General features: G+C 39.3%; 2 protein-coding genes across 2 annotated transcripts; one reads left to right on the top strand and one right to left on the bottom strand.

Annotated features, from left to right (window-relative positions):
* LOC139482099 (von Hippel-Lindau disease tumor suppressor-like) lies at positions 1-16147 on the bottom strand. The gene is made up of 3 exons (XM_071265763.1): positions 15716-16147; positions 1489-1542; positions 1-283 (listed from the first exon to the last, which is right to left on the bottom strand). The coding sequence occupies exons 1-3, from the start codon at positions 16038-16040 to the stop codon at positions 246-248; spliced, it is 417 nt and encodes a 138-aa protein (XP_071121864.1). The 5' UTR covers positions 16041-16147; the 3' UTR covers positions 1-245.
* On the top strand, positions 4746-15650 carry LOC139482096 (uncharacterized). Its single transcript, XM_071265761.1, has 2 exons — positions 4746-4857; positions 12923-15650. The coding sequence occupies exon 2, from the start codon at positions 13267-13269 to the stop codon at positions 14317-14319; it is 1053 nt and encodes a 350-aa protein (XP_071121862.1). The 5' UTR covers positions 4746-4857; positions 12923-13266; the 3' UTR covers positions 14320-15650.
* Positions 16148-16471: the final 324 nt, after the last annotated feature.

Below are 16471 nucleotides of genomic sequence, written 5' to 3'. Positions count from 1 at the left end.
CAACATACGATATGATAAAAGCATGAGATTCTTGTGTTTTAAAAGATAGGGACATCACATATATATTTGATAAAAAAAAAATATGAAAATGTAAATCCCAGTTTTTACTAGCTGGAGGCAACACTAAAACACCTCTGACTGTCAGACTTGAGTATTAAACGTTTACTTCGAGAGAGAAAGATTCTGTCCTTGATCATTGTGTTGACGTTTCCATGCAAATAACATGCTATCATAAAGTTCTTTAATCAGTTTCTAAGTTTCCTTCGAACCCATGCTGGACAACCTGAAAAAATTAAAGATATAAAATTAATTTATGAGGAAAGGGTACTATTAATTAGGACTGCCAAACTAGAGGACAGAAAAATTCCTAGCATATTTATAAGTTGATATGTGTTGATACCACAGGCACTTGTCTCAGAATGTTTTCTCCCTATATACCTGTATATAACACATAGAAATAAAAATTCTGAGAAAAGTGCCTGTTGTTGGTACCTTTCACTTGTACTTTGACCGATAATGGTTAAATTTTATAAATTGTGACTTGGATGGAGAGTTGTCTCATTGGCACTAGTACCACATCTTATATCTTTACAGTGCTTTCCGTCCTTTAATCAAATTCCCAAATATTGTCCTCGTCTTAAATAAGTACTACTGTAATATTAGCTACTGCATTTTAAACAACAAACAATAACACATATTTCGTCTTACAATGATAAAAACTGGTTTTAGTAAAAATTATGTCCCTTCATTGATGATGGCGGTCAAAAAATAAATAAAAAACGGATACCCCACTCGCACTATCATATCAGTGGACCGTGAAATTGGGGTCATAACTCTAATTTGGCATTAATATTAGAAACATCATATCAAAGGGAACGTGTGTACTAAGTTCAAGTTGATTGGACTAAAACTTGGTCAAAAACTACCTTGACCTGACCAAAAGGTTTCAACCTGAGGCAGGACAGACGGACGCACAGACCAGAAAAACATAATGCCCCTCTACTATTGTACACATAATACACAACTCTGAAGAGCAGACATAACGGGAAATGTTCAGGCGTATTAGCAAAACTAAGACAAGGAATCAGGGATATGCATGAGGGAGACATATTCCTAAAGTGTCAATATTTGTAACAGTCAGGCAATTTAAAAATTATATTAAAAACATTACACTTTCATCACTCTCACCACGTAAAACCCTTTACTTAAAAGCTTCACTGTTAGTAGCAACCCTTTATCAAGACAATCATCATAGGAAACATATTTGTAAGCTCTAGAAAATCATAACAAATGGAAGATATCTGCTCTATATGTTGGCACTGCTGGGAAATCACACATAAGAATGGAAATTTCAAAATTCTAAAGCAGATATCATCCTTTTTTCGTATATTTTTATTCAAAATTTAAACCGATCCTGATAAGGACAAGGAGCATTTTTTTTAAATTGTCATAAAAAACGATTCTGATAGTCTGATTATTACTGTTTACCTTTTGCTTCTCTAAATGACTTGATTCCTTTATTTTGATCTTCTTCATCTTTTTCTAAATGAAAAAAAATATTCGTAAACATTACATTTCTTATGTTCCTTGTGAGAGGATGCGAATGGGTTTTTTTTCAGAATCGAGAATAATGGGATAAAAATATAGTGAATAGATTGAGAAAAATACATAATAAAAATATGAGAAGGAGAATAATGAGGTTTTAAAAGAAAAAAAGAATAATGACCAATAGCATAAAGAATATAGAAAAATGGCCTGATATATATACTATTGTTTTTTAGAAAACAGAAATGAAGGGTCGACCCCCAATCTAGACCCTCGTGTCATAAGTTTTTTTTCACAATTGGTCATTTCCAGGCACATGGGTTGGACTTCAGTCAATGATTGATTTATGGTGGTTTCCGCCCTGCAGCACAAACAGGCTATATCATCACGATAGAAAAACATACCACGTGGATCAAAATATATCAGTGCGATATACATACTTTACTATACTAAACAACCTAAATAACGCACCACATCTTACCATATATCACCGTATATCATCAGTATACAGCGGATATAGGTACTAACCAAGCCGGCGGGATTGATATTGACCTCACACGGTAACGAAAATCTTTGCTTTGTTGAAATCAAATCAATGCGTACCTCAATCTAAATATAACTGTTGTTTAAAGAAATTATTTGGTCGTAAATTGGTGATTAGAGATGATTCATTATTTTCCCAAAACAAGAACGATTACCAAAAACATGTTCAAGTACTTGTCAAAGAAGTTGGCACTCGTCTCATCCGATATAATTCTATAGTCATTGCTCCTTTTTTCTGATAGAATGCCACTGTGCGTGTGTAATAAGTATAGTTGTATCAATAATTGGCATTGACATCTTTCGTGCATATGTACATGTTTTTTCAATATTTTATTCCGAAAAGACGCGTTGTGTATACGGTGTTTAGCTGACCACATAAATCTTTCTGTACGGTGCATATAGTTAAGTTGCAGTACACCGTACACAAAAACAAAATTTTCAAACTCGTTTATTATCCCAAAAAGTTTCAAGGAATGAGTAATTACAGGTACTAGGTTTATGATTGGTAACTATTACTTTTGCCCTGTATTAGCTTTCTTTCAGGTAAAATATGTAAATGTCACAATTGTATCGGCATTCAAAGTCGGTGTTGACATTCACAACTATTAGCGCATTCAAAATTCAAGTGTTCTTATTAGAATATAAAATATGTCTTATAAATAGGAAAAAATCGATGCGAAAAATATTTTGGAGCAGGAATTTCAGATGTTGAGAAATGTACACTGAATGTTTATCAGACAAAACACAGATTTTCGTTACCGTGTCAGTTCAAAATCGATCATGCCCGCTTGCAATTGGTTAGTACCTATAACCGCTGTACGATGATACACGGGTGTATATGGTTGTTTTACCATTTCCCGTTTTTCTATTTGATTTTGGAATTATAGTACGTTTTCAATGTTTGTATAACCTTGAAATCAATGTTCACAGAGAAATATATATAATATGAGGGTGGTAAAGGGGGGTATTGAACACGGGAACACGTGAAATAAAAATCGCAAAAACGTTGCACGAAAAAAAAAAAATTGGGGAAAACGAAGCACGAGAAATAAAGTGGTAAATATTAAGGGAAAAGTTATTACTCAGCCGTTCTTGGAGATCATACCGTGGCAGCCTTATTAATGAACATGGAGACTTTGCAGTCAACTTTTAGCGTCCGCTACTTGCATCTTATTTGAAAAAAAACCCCATTATTCACAGTAATTTGATTGACTTAAATGATACCATACATATTGCAAAAGTAGAATAGTAACAACATACATCAATTACTATTACATTTCACAAATTTCAGAAGGTATGCAGTATAACAAATTGACTTTTTAATCAAATGCGGGACATGCACGAGAAATAAAGAGCACAGACACGAAACACGGAAAATAAACAAGGTGAAACACGAAGCACGCAAATCGAGCCAAACACGAGAAAACGAGAAATAAAATGTCAAAACACGAAAATACGGGAAATAAAAAGGCTGAAAACGTTGCACGAAAATAACTCTTTACCACCCTCTAATATGTTCCTGATTAAACATATTAGTATAATCTTAAGTATGTTGTTATTTGCTCTCTTATTTTATTTGTATCGTACGCAAATAGACAAGACAAGACAAATACTTTATCAAAGATACTTTTTCTTTTTGAAATCACCCAAACTTTAAAGTTATATGATGGAATCTTCTAGAATTGACAATACTACACTAACAGGTTAACAGAAGACTTGGGAGTATTTTAAATTAATTTTGTTTTATTTAAACATATCTCATTGTTCAAAACAAATTTTAATTTTAAATTGCATTTAAATTTAAAAAAAAATGACAAACACACACATTAAAGACAAGCCCATTCAGACTTAACGGGACTAACCTGTACGGACCATCTTCGCTAGCCAAGGGTTACGATCCACTCCCGCTCTCTTCACCCTTGGCGGATTAAGCCAACATTTGTGATTTCAATGTTGCGCCATCTACCGGAAGATTAAAGTCACGTCCATTCCGAATACATTATTCTTGACCAATGGTAGTTCTTGAACTCTTCAAGTTGGAGGTAAAAACACGGTAGCGTCTAGATTCTACACACTTGGAAAAGCCGGAAACGAAAATATACATCAACATTCATGCATTTGTGCAAGAAATATACAAAGGAACTTCTATAAGTCGATTAAGAATATTAAAATTTTCACTGAATGTGGTCGTATGTTTAGGGATGTAAAGATTTGTTGCACAATAAACACGTGGCAATTGTTTACAAACGCTTTCTACATTTACACGTGATCATGTTATAGGCGCTTTTTGATTGGATGGATGCAGCGATTTTCGACTGCAACCAATAACAAACTGTACCTTGTGTCTCCGAAATGTTAACTTAATCCGCCAAGGGTGAAGAGAGCGGGAGTGGATCGTAACCCTTAGCTAGCGAAGATGGTACGGACTAGCTTGTTGTCATGATTTATATTGTATTTTAGTAGTTCTATTTCAATCATTTCGTCATGCACATGTATTCTTTCAATAACATATTATACAAGTATCGATCTTGTTGTGTAATTGCCCTGTAGTTCTAGGGGGTTTCCTCTGTCTGGTGTGATCTACTGGTAAAGAGCAGAAAGACCCGAATGGTGACGTGCATGGCCTGGTAGAAGACTGGAGAGCCCCGAATGGAGACATGACACAAGGGTCACGCTTGACCGGATACAGCCTCTTCCTGACCTTGATGATCACGATAAACCTATCTACGAGGATCCTAGATTAATCCCTGTAGGAAACCAAGCCTGAAGGTAAATATCTACACATATTTACACCTGTTATACACATAATCCTAGGGGTATACGTAGAGCCCAGCTAGACAGGCCAAGTAACACTTTACTGGTAGTTGGGGATGGTTAAAATTTTGGTCCTGCAGAGGATTTGGTCGCCATCTTGACATCTCCAAAATTTGGAGTGCAGACAGTCAACCCTGAGAATTGTAGTTTTATCTTGGGGGGTATTGTTAGGTCCTATATTTAACTTTTTGGGATAAAGGCTAGATAGTTACATCGTTTTTGAGTACTTTCTGGGCCGAGAAAAACTTTTTGAAAAGAAGTTTCTAAGTTCATAGCGAGGTCACGCGAGGTGTTTTGCCGCGAGATTTGGACGCCATCTTGTACCAAACGGATGTAAACAAACGGATGTAAACAAACGGAAGAGCGAGTGATTTTACATTGTTCCGTTGTGTATTCCATTGCTGACTTGACTTTTTATTGAATAAAAACTATTATTGTTTTGAATATATATATTTGTTGCTGATTGATATTGAAATAAAATCAAATAAATTTATTAAACTGTGTAAATAACCATAAGTCATTATGCAGAGTCGTAAGGGGTATATGATCAACATTAACACCTGTCCTAGAGTTATACTTACCTGCATACCTGGCATAGGGGAGGCTATAGCAACAAGAATTATGGATAATAGGGAAAAGGGTATACATATAGATCAAGATGTTTTGTCCCAAATTCCATACATGAAAGTAACAGAGGGTACCCTAGGCCTTATTGATTTCTCACCGAGACCACAGCCAGAAGTTAGCGAGTTACATGGTGACAGACCAGGATCTGTGAGTATGTCCACTCAAAAGTCTGACCACGTTATTATTGATATGGACAGAGAAGAGTGTCAAGGTACAGATTTACAGGGTACAAATATTTCATGCATCCTACAGGATGAGGCACCACCTTATCGTCCTGCCCCTAGAGATACACGGACAGAAAACCAAAAACAGATAGCACATCTGCAAGATTTCAACGCTAACGTACAGCAATGGTTGGAAGAATGCGATACACAAGATGAAGATACATCATACTGTTCAGAGGAAGTAACCTGCCGTAGCATTGAACAATGTCAGTTACAACAACAATTACACCTTTCGACATATTCCACCTTGTCCGAGCAGTCGCTTTGTGAACCACCACAAGAAAGCTTATCTTCGGAAAGTTTAAACTCGGACAGAAATGTTTGTCGAAGCGAGTATCGTACTCCATCACCTAGAACCAACATGGTTGTTCGCCCTCAACCAGATAGTCAACATGACCGTGATGCTCAAAAACAACAAGATGGCAGAGTGTTCTCACCGCTAACCTTTGACGGGAATATTCCACACCCTGTAGTTGAGGATTGCAACCATCAACAAGAGGTGCAAGAGATGCCGCCGAGATATAGTCCTGAACCACTTATTAATTACAACCAACCACCAAGGTTTTTACATACGCCTACACCTGAACAGGTTCACTTTTCATCAAGTGTTCAACAGGAGCGCCACCTTCAACAAGATCACCGGGTAGCCAGCATTCTTCAACAGGCTTCACCGGAATATCAGAGGTTGTCAACTGGTGAGAATATGATACATTATAGAAATATATACAGACCTGACACACCAACAGTTGAACGTTCCCAACCGTTTCAACCACCGGTTCAACAGAATACCATTAACCGTCAACAAGACTTCAACAGTCCTCTTGACCAATCATTCTTTGTTGACCGTCAACCAACAACATCACCACAATTTGCACAACTTCATCAACCGATATTTGACCACAGTCAACAAGACGTTAACCAATATCAACATGGCTACAACAGTCCACACCGACTAGAAGTCAACCAAGGTCAACAACCAGGCATTAAAAATCCAGATGATGTCTATGATCATCATACGTTAACATTTTTTCAGCAGCATGGGAGTTGTCCTACCAACCAACATCAAGGTGTCAACAGAGTACAACAATCTTTGTCACATGGTCAACATAGTGTGCAAATTCAACACCAAATGCAAGGCCTACAACAAAGGTTAGGTCACCTTCAACTTGGGGTACATAATTCTGTTCAACCTGAAAAACAACAACATTGTGCTGCAGCGCCGGTTTCTTTACCTCAACAGAAGCATCAACAACATCAGGTTAGTGCAATTGTCCATCAACAACAAAATTATGCAGAATCCAGGTTCCAAAAACCAAGTTCGGCACCGATCATTCAACAACCTAAGATGATTGGTCACCCAACATCAATGTTTCAACCTCCTAGACCTGGACCACCCCCACAGGTACCATCAAATTTTACGCCTTACAACCAACAATACAAACCTGGTGCTACCTATTCTGGTATAGGTCAGTCTAACCTTACAGGCTTTCAGCAACAACCATTACAGGCGCCTTACCAACAATTATCTATTCCTGGCGTGCAACAGCAACCCTTACGATCAGGAGAGCCTCAACCATATTACAACCAACCTTCGGCAAGACCTAAGGAGTATAACAGTGACTTTTATGGCAGACAACGAAGAAGTGATCCTGGGTATAGGTATACCGGTGATTCTGACACGTCAGATGTGTCAGCCTTCCGCCAGACCAGAAATAAGCGGAGGTCAGAGCCTGAGTATAACAGAGAAGATTTTTCACCTATAAGGAGTATAAGGAGTTCTCCTTTACACCGGACTCGTGCGAGTCCTAGACGGTTTACTGAGTCACCATCAGACTCAGACACAGATGGGCGACGTTCTAGATACAGCCGCAGTAGTAGGAAGAAGAAAGATAAAATAGAGAAAAGACAATTTTTGTCTTCGATCCCTAGAACATTACGGTACAACGGGAAAGGTAAGTGGAAAGCCTTTTATACAAAGTTTTCTGGCTATGCTAAAGTTGCAGAGTGGACAGATGATCAAAAACGTGAACAGCTCTGCTGGTGCTTAGAAGATGCGGCTAGTGAGTACTACACCTTACTTCTAGAAAATAACAAAACAGCCAGTTTTTCCGACATCATTTCGAACATGAACAAAAGATTTGGTCATCAAGAGCTGCCAGAAACCTCACAAGTCCAATTTCAGACCAGTGCTCAAGGTGAAAAAGAGACCTTGGAGGAGTGGGCAGAAAGAGTCCTGTCTCTCGCAACAAGAGCCTATAGCAGGTATAGTGAACAATTAATGACAGAACAGGCAATAATGAGATTCTGCCAGGGGTGTAATGATACTGTTGCAGGAACTGAAGCCTGCATTTCAAAACCAAAATCTATGGATGCAGCCTTGGACATGATACGATGGTGTCAACATATATATATATACAAGAAAGGCAGTCAGTGCAATTCAGAAGCCTGGTAAGCCTGAGTTTACTTCAGAAAAATCAAGTATTTCACCAGTAGTCCTTGGTGTAGGAAGAACTAAGTCCAGTATGGATAATCGTCTCTCTCGTATGGAAGAATATATGGAGAAAATGATGTCGACAGTAACAAGCTTGGTACAGGAAAAATCTGCCAGGCAAGAACTTAGTCCAACTTCTAGGTCACCAAACCAAGACAGATCTTCCGATTATTCACCTAGACGTAATTATGGCCGAGGACGTGGGCGTGGAAATAACTCCAAGGACAGACGACAAAATAGAAGGGGCTATGCTACTGGGGAATGCTTTTACTGCCATAAGCAAGGCCATTACAAAAGGAATTGTCCAGAGCTTAGGCGGAATAACAATTGTCAACAGACAAAACAATTGACACCTAATAAGAACATTCAAGATGAAAGGAGAGTCGAGTTTGATGACGACAACCTAGTGCATGATGAGCAGGAAAAGACATCGACTGGAGGTACATCTGTAGGTACTTTAGGTTCTGCACACTTGTTCCGATGTGTAGTTAGAATTCAATACAAGGAAGTTAATGCCTTGATTGATACTGGATCAGAAGTAACCATCTTAAAGGACAGTGTTTTCGACGCCTTGACCCAGAAACCTTATATTATAAGAGAAACAACCATGCATGGTGCAGGAAGAGACATGCGGATGACATGTAGAATAACTAACCCTACTGAATTTTCAATTGAACTCCTATCATTCAAAGAAACATTACACGTAGCACCGATAGATTGTGACATGCTGATAGGAGCAGATTTCTTAATCAAACATGGAGCTATTCTGGATGTACCTGCTAAAAAGATGAATTTAAGAAATACACAAGTTCAATTAAAATTAGGAGGAGAAACCACTACAACTAATTCTCCAATAGTAAACAGAGTTACAGTTCAACATACTGTCATAATACCACCAAATACAGCTCTTCGTATTGACCTAGAGTCAGCCGACATGGCCACAGATTACCTTATTGAACCTAAAGGCAATACAACTCTACTGGTTCCTAGAACAGTATGTGCAAAGGGTCAAAAACCAAGTTTATGTTTCCTCAACATTACAGATAACCCTGTTAGAATTCCAAAGGGTGATGAGGTAGGATATACACAAGAGGTCAGTGTCATAAAATCAATGGACGAGGATCCTGTGCCAAGTGTTGGTACTTGCACTACCCCTAGTACCGTGGAAAAAGGCAGTCCGAAGTCTGGAATACCAAGTCATCTAAAAGATTTGTACGAAGACTCTTGTTCGATATTGTCAACTTCACAAAAAACACAACTTAGACAATTGCTTATAAAATATAAGGATGTTTTCGCCAAAGAAGATTTTGATCTTGGGAGCTTCAGCGCCATTGAACATACCATTGATACAGGGGAGGCTAAGCCTATTCAACATCGAATGAGGAGAACCCCTGCTTGTTTCGTGGATGAGGAAGAAGCTCATTTACAAAAAATGTTAGATGCTGGAGTCATACAACCTTCCATGTCGGAATGGGCCTCAGCTCCAGTGTTAATAAGGAAGAAGGACGGGGGAGTGCGCTGGTGCATAGACTATAGGAAATTAAACTCAGTTACGTCTCGTGATTTATTTCCTTTGCCTCTTATTGATGAGTGCCTGGACACCTTGTCTGGAAACATTTGGTACTCTAAACTGGACGCAAACAGCGCGTATTGGCAAATCAACATCAAGCCAGAAGACAGGAAGAAAACAGCCTTTGTTACGAAGTATGGCTTGTTTGAATGTGTTAAAATGGCGTTTGGCTTATGTAATGCACCAGGGACCTATGCCCGAGTGATGAACCTAGTCCTTAGGGGACTAACATGGAAAACAGTCCTTGCCTTTTTGGATGACATCTTAGTCTTAGTAGCTTCCTTTGCAGAACATCTTCAAAACCTAGAAGACGTATTTAAAAGATTCAGGGACTATGGCCTGAAACTTAAACCAAAGAAATGTGCCTTGTTTAAAACCTCCGTTGAATTTTTGGGACGGAGTGTCAGTACCAAAGGACTTAAAATAGGACAGCAACATTTACAACCCGTTAGCGGCTGGGCTGTGCCTACCTGTACTAAAGATGTTGAACGGTTCCTTGGATTTGTGAATTATCACCGTTCGTTTATCAAGGACTATGCAAAGATTTCAGCACCCTTGTATGAAGTTACAGGCAAAAAAACATTTTTTTTTACTCATCAGAGACAATTAGCTTTTGACACCTTAAAGCATAAATTAACTGTAGCCCCGGTGTTGGCTTTACCCAACAACACAGATAGATTCATTTTGGATACAGATGCCTCCCAGAATGCTATAGGAGCTGAGTTAATACAAGTCCAAAATGGAAGGGAGAGAACCATAGCCTATGGTAGTTTTATCATGACTCCTGAGCAGAAAAATTACTGCACTACACGAAAGGAATTACTGGCTGTAATAAGATTCACCCGTCAGTTTCGACACTATTTGTTAGGCAAAGAATTTACCGTGAGAACTGACCACAGCAGTCTCACATGGCTTATAAATTTCAAAGAGCCACAAGGACAATTGGCCAGATGGCTAGAAGAACTGAGTCAATATGATATGATTATAAAACATAGACCAGGGCGTTTCCATGAAAACGCGGATGCTCTGTCTCGACCATCAGACACCTTAAAGGAGTGTTTACATTACAAACCAAATGTCAGCCTTAAGCAATTACCTTGTGGAGGGTGTGAGTATTGTCAACGTGCTCATAGGAAATGGGCCAGATTCTTGACCGATGTAGACGAAGTCTAACCATTGGTAAAACCCAGAAATAGACAGAAACAGTTCAAAAATGTGTCTAGTGCCATGTTACAATTGTTTGGAACAACAAGTGAGACCTTGGCTATACCACAAGCTATTGAAACAACTGAATCTCCGACAGTCCTTGATTCTCCTAATGTGGACTGCAACCTCGACCTTACGGTCTCAGCACCTATTCCTGATCAACGGAAAGAAGACGATACATGGTTCTCGACTCATATTGATTTAATATGTCTACCAACAGCTGCACATATCGTTATCTATGATGATACAGCTTGCCATGTGGCATCCATATCACAATCTGAGGGGATAAGTTTTAAAGGTTTCACAAACGAAGAAATTAAGACTAAACAGTCAGAAGATCCTGATCTGCTAGTGTTACTAAATTGGCTAAAAGATCAAGTAGAGCCAAGTCAGAACACCTTGTTTTCAGCCTCACCAGCAGTCAAGAGCTATTGGATAAATAAAGAGAAATTCTTTTTGGACGATACTGGCATCCTAAAGAGTTATCCAAAAGATGAAGGAGCAAGCGTCCATATAGTAAATCCGTCCAGCCTCAAGGACACTGTGATGGAGCTCTGTCATGAGCTACCTAGCGCAGGGCATCAAGGTATGATTAGGACAATGGCTAAGGTTAAAACAAGATACCAATGGTATAAAATGACATCTGATATCAAAGCCTTTGTCGCAACATGTTCAGTTTGTAACAAGAACAAGAAACCCAACAGGTATGGGAGATGTCCTATGATCAATTATCATGCTGGTTCACCCATGGAGAGAGTACATTTAGATTTTATGGGTCCACTACCTAAGACCAAAAATGGACATGAGAATATACTAATGTTAGTTGACCAATTTACAAAATGGACAGAGTGCATTCCTTTGCATTCGCATACAGCTGAAGTTACAGCACAGGCGGCTATCAACGAGTTTTTCTCGAGATTTGGATACCCGTTTGAAATTTTTTCAGATCAAGGTCGGAATTTTGAGAGTTCCCTGTTTAAGGCAGTCTGTGACCTCCTACAGATACATAAAGCCAGGACTACACCATACAGACCTTCAGCTAATGGCCAGGTAGAACGCCAGAACAGAAGTTTAATGGATGCTGTAAGATGCTTTGTGGACCAACAGCAAGATACCTGGGATGAACACTTAGCTCAGTTAGCAGGGGCTTTAAGGGCTAGTGTAAACAGGAGTACTGGATACACTCCTAACAAATTAATGCTAGGGAGGGAGACTAATCAGCCTGCTGAATTAATGTTTGGTACTACTGAAGATCGCAAGTACACTGGGACTGAAGAGTACATAATAGGCCTTGAAAAGGCTATGAAGACATCACATGAAATAGCTAGGAAAACATTAAAGACTACTCAGGCTAGGATGAAGAAAGATTATGACCTTCGCGTGTTAGAACGGCAATACGCGCCCGGTGACCTCGTGTATGTTTTAGATACTGCCCAAATTAAGGGGAAAAGTAAAAAATTAAGCTCACCTTGGAAGGGGCCCGGCCTAATTATTGGTAAAATTACTCCCTTTGTATACAAGGTAAAACTACAGAGGGTGGTCTTCAACACAAATCATGACCGGTTGAAGCTCTGCAAAGACAGAAATAATCCTGCTTGGCTAAAAACCTGCCAAGAACAGTTCAATCTAGGCATAGATGTTCTTGCCCCAAAAACAAAGACAAACATTAAGCAGTATTGTATATGTAGGGGCCCTGACACGGGTGAAACCATGATCCAATGTGACCAATGTAAGGAATGGTTCCATCTCACCTGCGTAGGCATTTCCGTCAGTGAAGTGGAAGAGATAAACATTTACACTTGCCCGAACTGTTCTTTAATTAATAGACAGTTACCCCCTGTAACAACAGGGACGTAACTTATTATATGTGAATGCTAATGTTTTTTATCTTTGTCTTTCCAGAATGTCGTACAAGGGAAGCAAAGTAAAGGAAGATCCCAAGTTGGGAGGTACGTCTGACACTAATAACAATTTAACCATAGCCACTAAACCCAGAGGCAGAGGAACCACCATGGAGGGTATTGGTGGTACCTATGAACTAGTGTCTGGTGTTGGCCTAGTGCTAGTGGAGGAGGCCTTCCGCTAACAGTAGTCTTAGAGTTCAGGGAGAACAGGCAACCTTGCCTCCACTGGAACAGGCAGTCTTGCCTCCACCACAACAGGCAACCTTGCCTCCAGCCAAAGAGACAGCCTTGTCAACGTCAAGAGAGGATTTTTATGATTACAAGTGCCCTAGAAGCGGCAAGATGGAAAGATCATACCTGATCAGTCAACGGGACCAGAGATGCCCGGTGCGTGGGTGTCCAGTGATGACCAGGAGTGTCAAGAGCCATGTCTTGGGGGAGCACCTTTCCTTTATGTTTGCCCCCACTCAGGAGTTTCACTATATGAGGGATCCTTCCTTTCACCGTTACAGGGGTCACATGGTCATGGTCTTGGCCCAGTGGCTAACTGGTATCAACTCTGCCACTTATGATGACTTGGTGCAGTTCATCAGAAGAAACGCTAGAGTCCCGATTGATTATCCCCAGGCGGGAGAAGAAATGCCTGTGTTCCGCACAGTTTGCCGGGAGATGGGGTGGCCTACCCAGGCCTGGTTTAAGATAGCACCTGTGTGCAAGATTAGCAGCCCTGTGTGCATCCTCCACTATCGAGTCATGTCTAGTGTGTTGCATTTCCTAACTCCAACACATCAAGACATGATGTTCACGGAGAGGTATATCCAGAGGGAGAACAACCTCAGCCTTGAGGTGTTGCAGCAAATGAACAAGCTGTTCATGGCCTCACCTGTTGTGAGTGATTTGGTTCCTGCTGGAGCTGAGTCCAGTAGCCCTGCACCTGTGGACAAGACAAACACCATCCCAGATGTCCCTGAGGTTGGACAGCTCTGTGCTGCTGTGGCAGTAGCCACTATTCAAGAAGCCAAGGAGGTAGAGAAATTACCTCAGGATAAATCACTGGAGGCAGATAATATACCTCAGGATAAAGCCATAGAGGCCGCCATATCCTCTAAGGTAGAGACATCAGATGTCCAGGTATCGCCTAAGGAAAGTGAGCAGAATCCTGAGGACAGGTGTATTGTGTTCTTGGTATGGGAACAGATCAGGAGAATGGTGCCAGTCCACTCACTTGACAATCTGCGGACTCTAGCAGAGGTACGGTTTCCAGGGAATGGGGCTGCAACCCTGTTCTTCCAGGACACGTTAATTGACCCCTTGATCACCCTGAGAGACATCATGGAGATGGAGTCGCCTAGACCGTCCATAGAGGTCCGCTTCCTAGACTCTACAAAATTGTAAAGTCCAATCTAGGACAGCTCAACAGCTCAACAGCTGGCCCTTGATGGGCGTTACTATGTGTAACAGCTACGGGATGTGAGGTAGAATTAACCTAATGCATTATAGGACCATAACAAAAATGAGGAACATTTCTGTGTTAGTATCGGACATTTATTTTATATGCGACATTATTTTTATATATCTTCATGTGAAGGAACAGTTAATTATGTATATGGAAGTATGGATTTATAGAAGATAACACCTTGATTGAACCGTGTGTAATATTTGGACAATTATATTCAGTGAAGAGACTGTTGGACATATAGTTATAATATTGGAAATTTTAAATGTTCGCCTCACATCCCATGTACAGTGTACAATTCGTTGGAAGTTGATCAACCGACAGGACTTGGTATTACCAGCATGACCAATGTAAATATTAGTATAAGTAGTGTAGGAGTTAATTTGGTGATGGTAGGATTTGGACCATAGGTCAACTTTTAATGGTCATGTGTTGTTATCCCAATTTGGGAGTTTTTGCCTTCTTTGTACATTTTGTCTTTCCTTGTCGGGTTGATGTCTTTATAAGGGAAATAATCTATGTAGTAGTAGTTAATTGGAAATTTAGGGCGGTATTAATGAATTTGTCTTGAGGACAGTAGTTGATTAAACAATTTTGTGTTTTTTAAACTGGTAGTATTTAGTATTTATTTTGGCTAAGTAAGTCAGAGTAGGATAATTTTTTTTCATTTAAGCTGTTAAGCTGTAGGTTTACCCATTGTTCCCATATTGTGGAAAGGTTACTAATCTATTAAGTTTTGCTGTCTAGTTCCTTCATTTTTAGGGATTTAAATGATTTTTGAATCCATATCCTAGATTCAGGGGGTGGTTATTTTTTAAAAGATATCTTGTGTCATGCTTGAGTTAGTAAAAGACGTTGCCAGTCTTGTCCAGGGGAGTTAAAAGTTCTCTAGTGTCCCTTGTCGGAACTAAAGTTCCTCCTTTTTAAGATGGAGGGGGGTGTTGTGTAATTGCCCTGTAGTTCTAGGGGGTTTCCTCTGTCTGGTGTGATCTACTGGTAAAGAGCAGAGAGACCCGAATGGTGACGTGCATGGCCTGGTAGAAGACTGGAGAGCCCCGAATGGAGACATGACACAAGGGTCACGCTTGACCGGATACAGCCTCTTCCTGACCTTGATGATCACGATAAACCTATCTACGAGAATCCTAGATTAATCCCTGTAGGAAACCAAGCCTGAAGGTAAATATCTACACATATTTACACCTGTTATACACATAATCCTAGGGGTATACGTAGAGCCCAGCTAGACAGGCCAAGTAACACTTTAATCTTTTACGTTAAAAAATGAAGGCTACCACAATCTAGAAATAGCGAACAAAATTGATAAAACATTACCTTTGTGTGGCACGTGAAATAGTGGATTATCGATATATACTCTTTCGTGTGTCTTTGGATTGTATCGAGGATAGAACACATGTTCTTTATCAATCAATAGGATCTTTCCTGTCGTTGGTTCTTCGGCCGACCATGGATGTTCTTCGTATGTCTTCATACTGCACGTACTCTTAGGTTCAATATCAGCGTATTTTATTTTTTCTCCCTCAAAATTATGCCAGTAAATACTCGCTACACACGTTGATCTGTTCTCAAACAAAGTATAGGAAACTTTGCCGCCTTGTACAGATTTGACAATTGGCCGGTCTGCCACTTTTTTTTCCATATTTTTACACAGTTATTGATGGAAACATATTTTACCAATGGCGGATACCTACGATCGACTGCAACCTATTTAATCACCCGTCATTTATTTGTACTATTGATTGATTTAAATCTCCATCGCTAATTAGTAATTTATACAAATACTGTGTATTTTAATATTTGTGAATGAATGATCTTTATTCTCATAAACCAAATACATAGTTACAGAGAAGATATGTATAATATATATTACATATATAAGATATAGCATGTGTGAAATACAAATTAACATGATATTTACACAAATAAACACATAGTTGTATTAACCAGGAGGATAGACTTTCACAGAAATAGATTTAATAAATCTACAAAGTTTCTCAAGTTCAACAATATTTTGGGTTGAACATACTTGTTTGAATTTGATAACATTTATATTTTTATTACAATAATGAG

This window comes from Mytilus edulis, chromosome 7, assembly GCF_963676685.1.
Source record: "Mytilus edulis chromosome 7, xbMytEdul2.2, whole genome shotgun sequence".
NCBI classification, from domain to species: domain Eukaryota; kingdom Metazoa; phylum Mollusca; class Bivalvia; order Mytilida; family Mytilidae; genus Mytilus; species Mytilus edulis.
The sequence above is the reverse complement of the archived record's forward strand: the minus strand, read 5'-3'. Positions and strand labels throughout refer to the sequence as shown.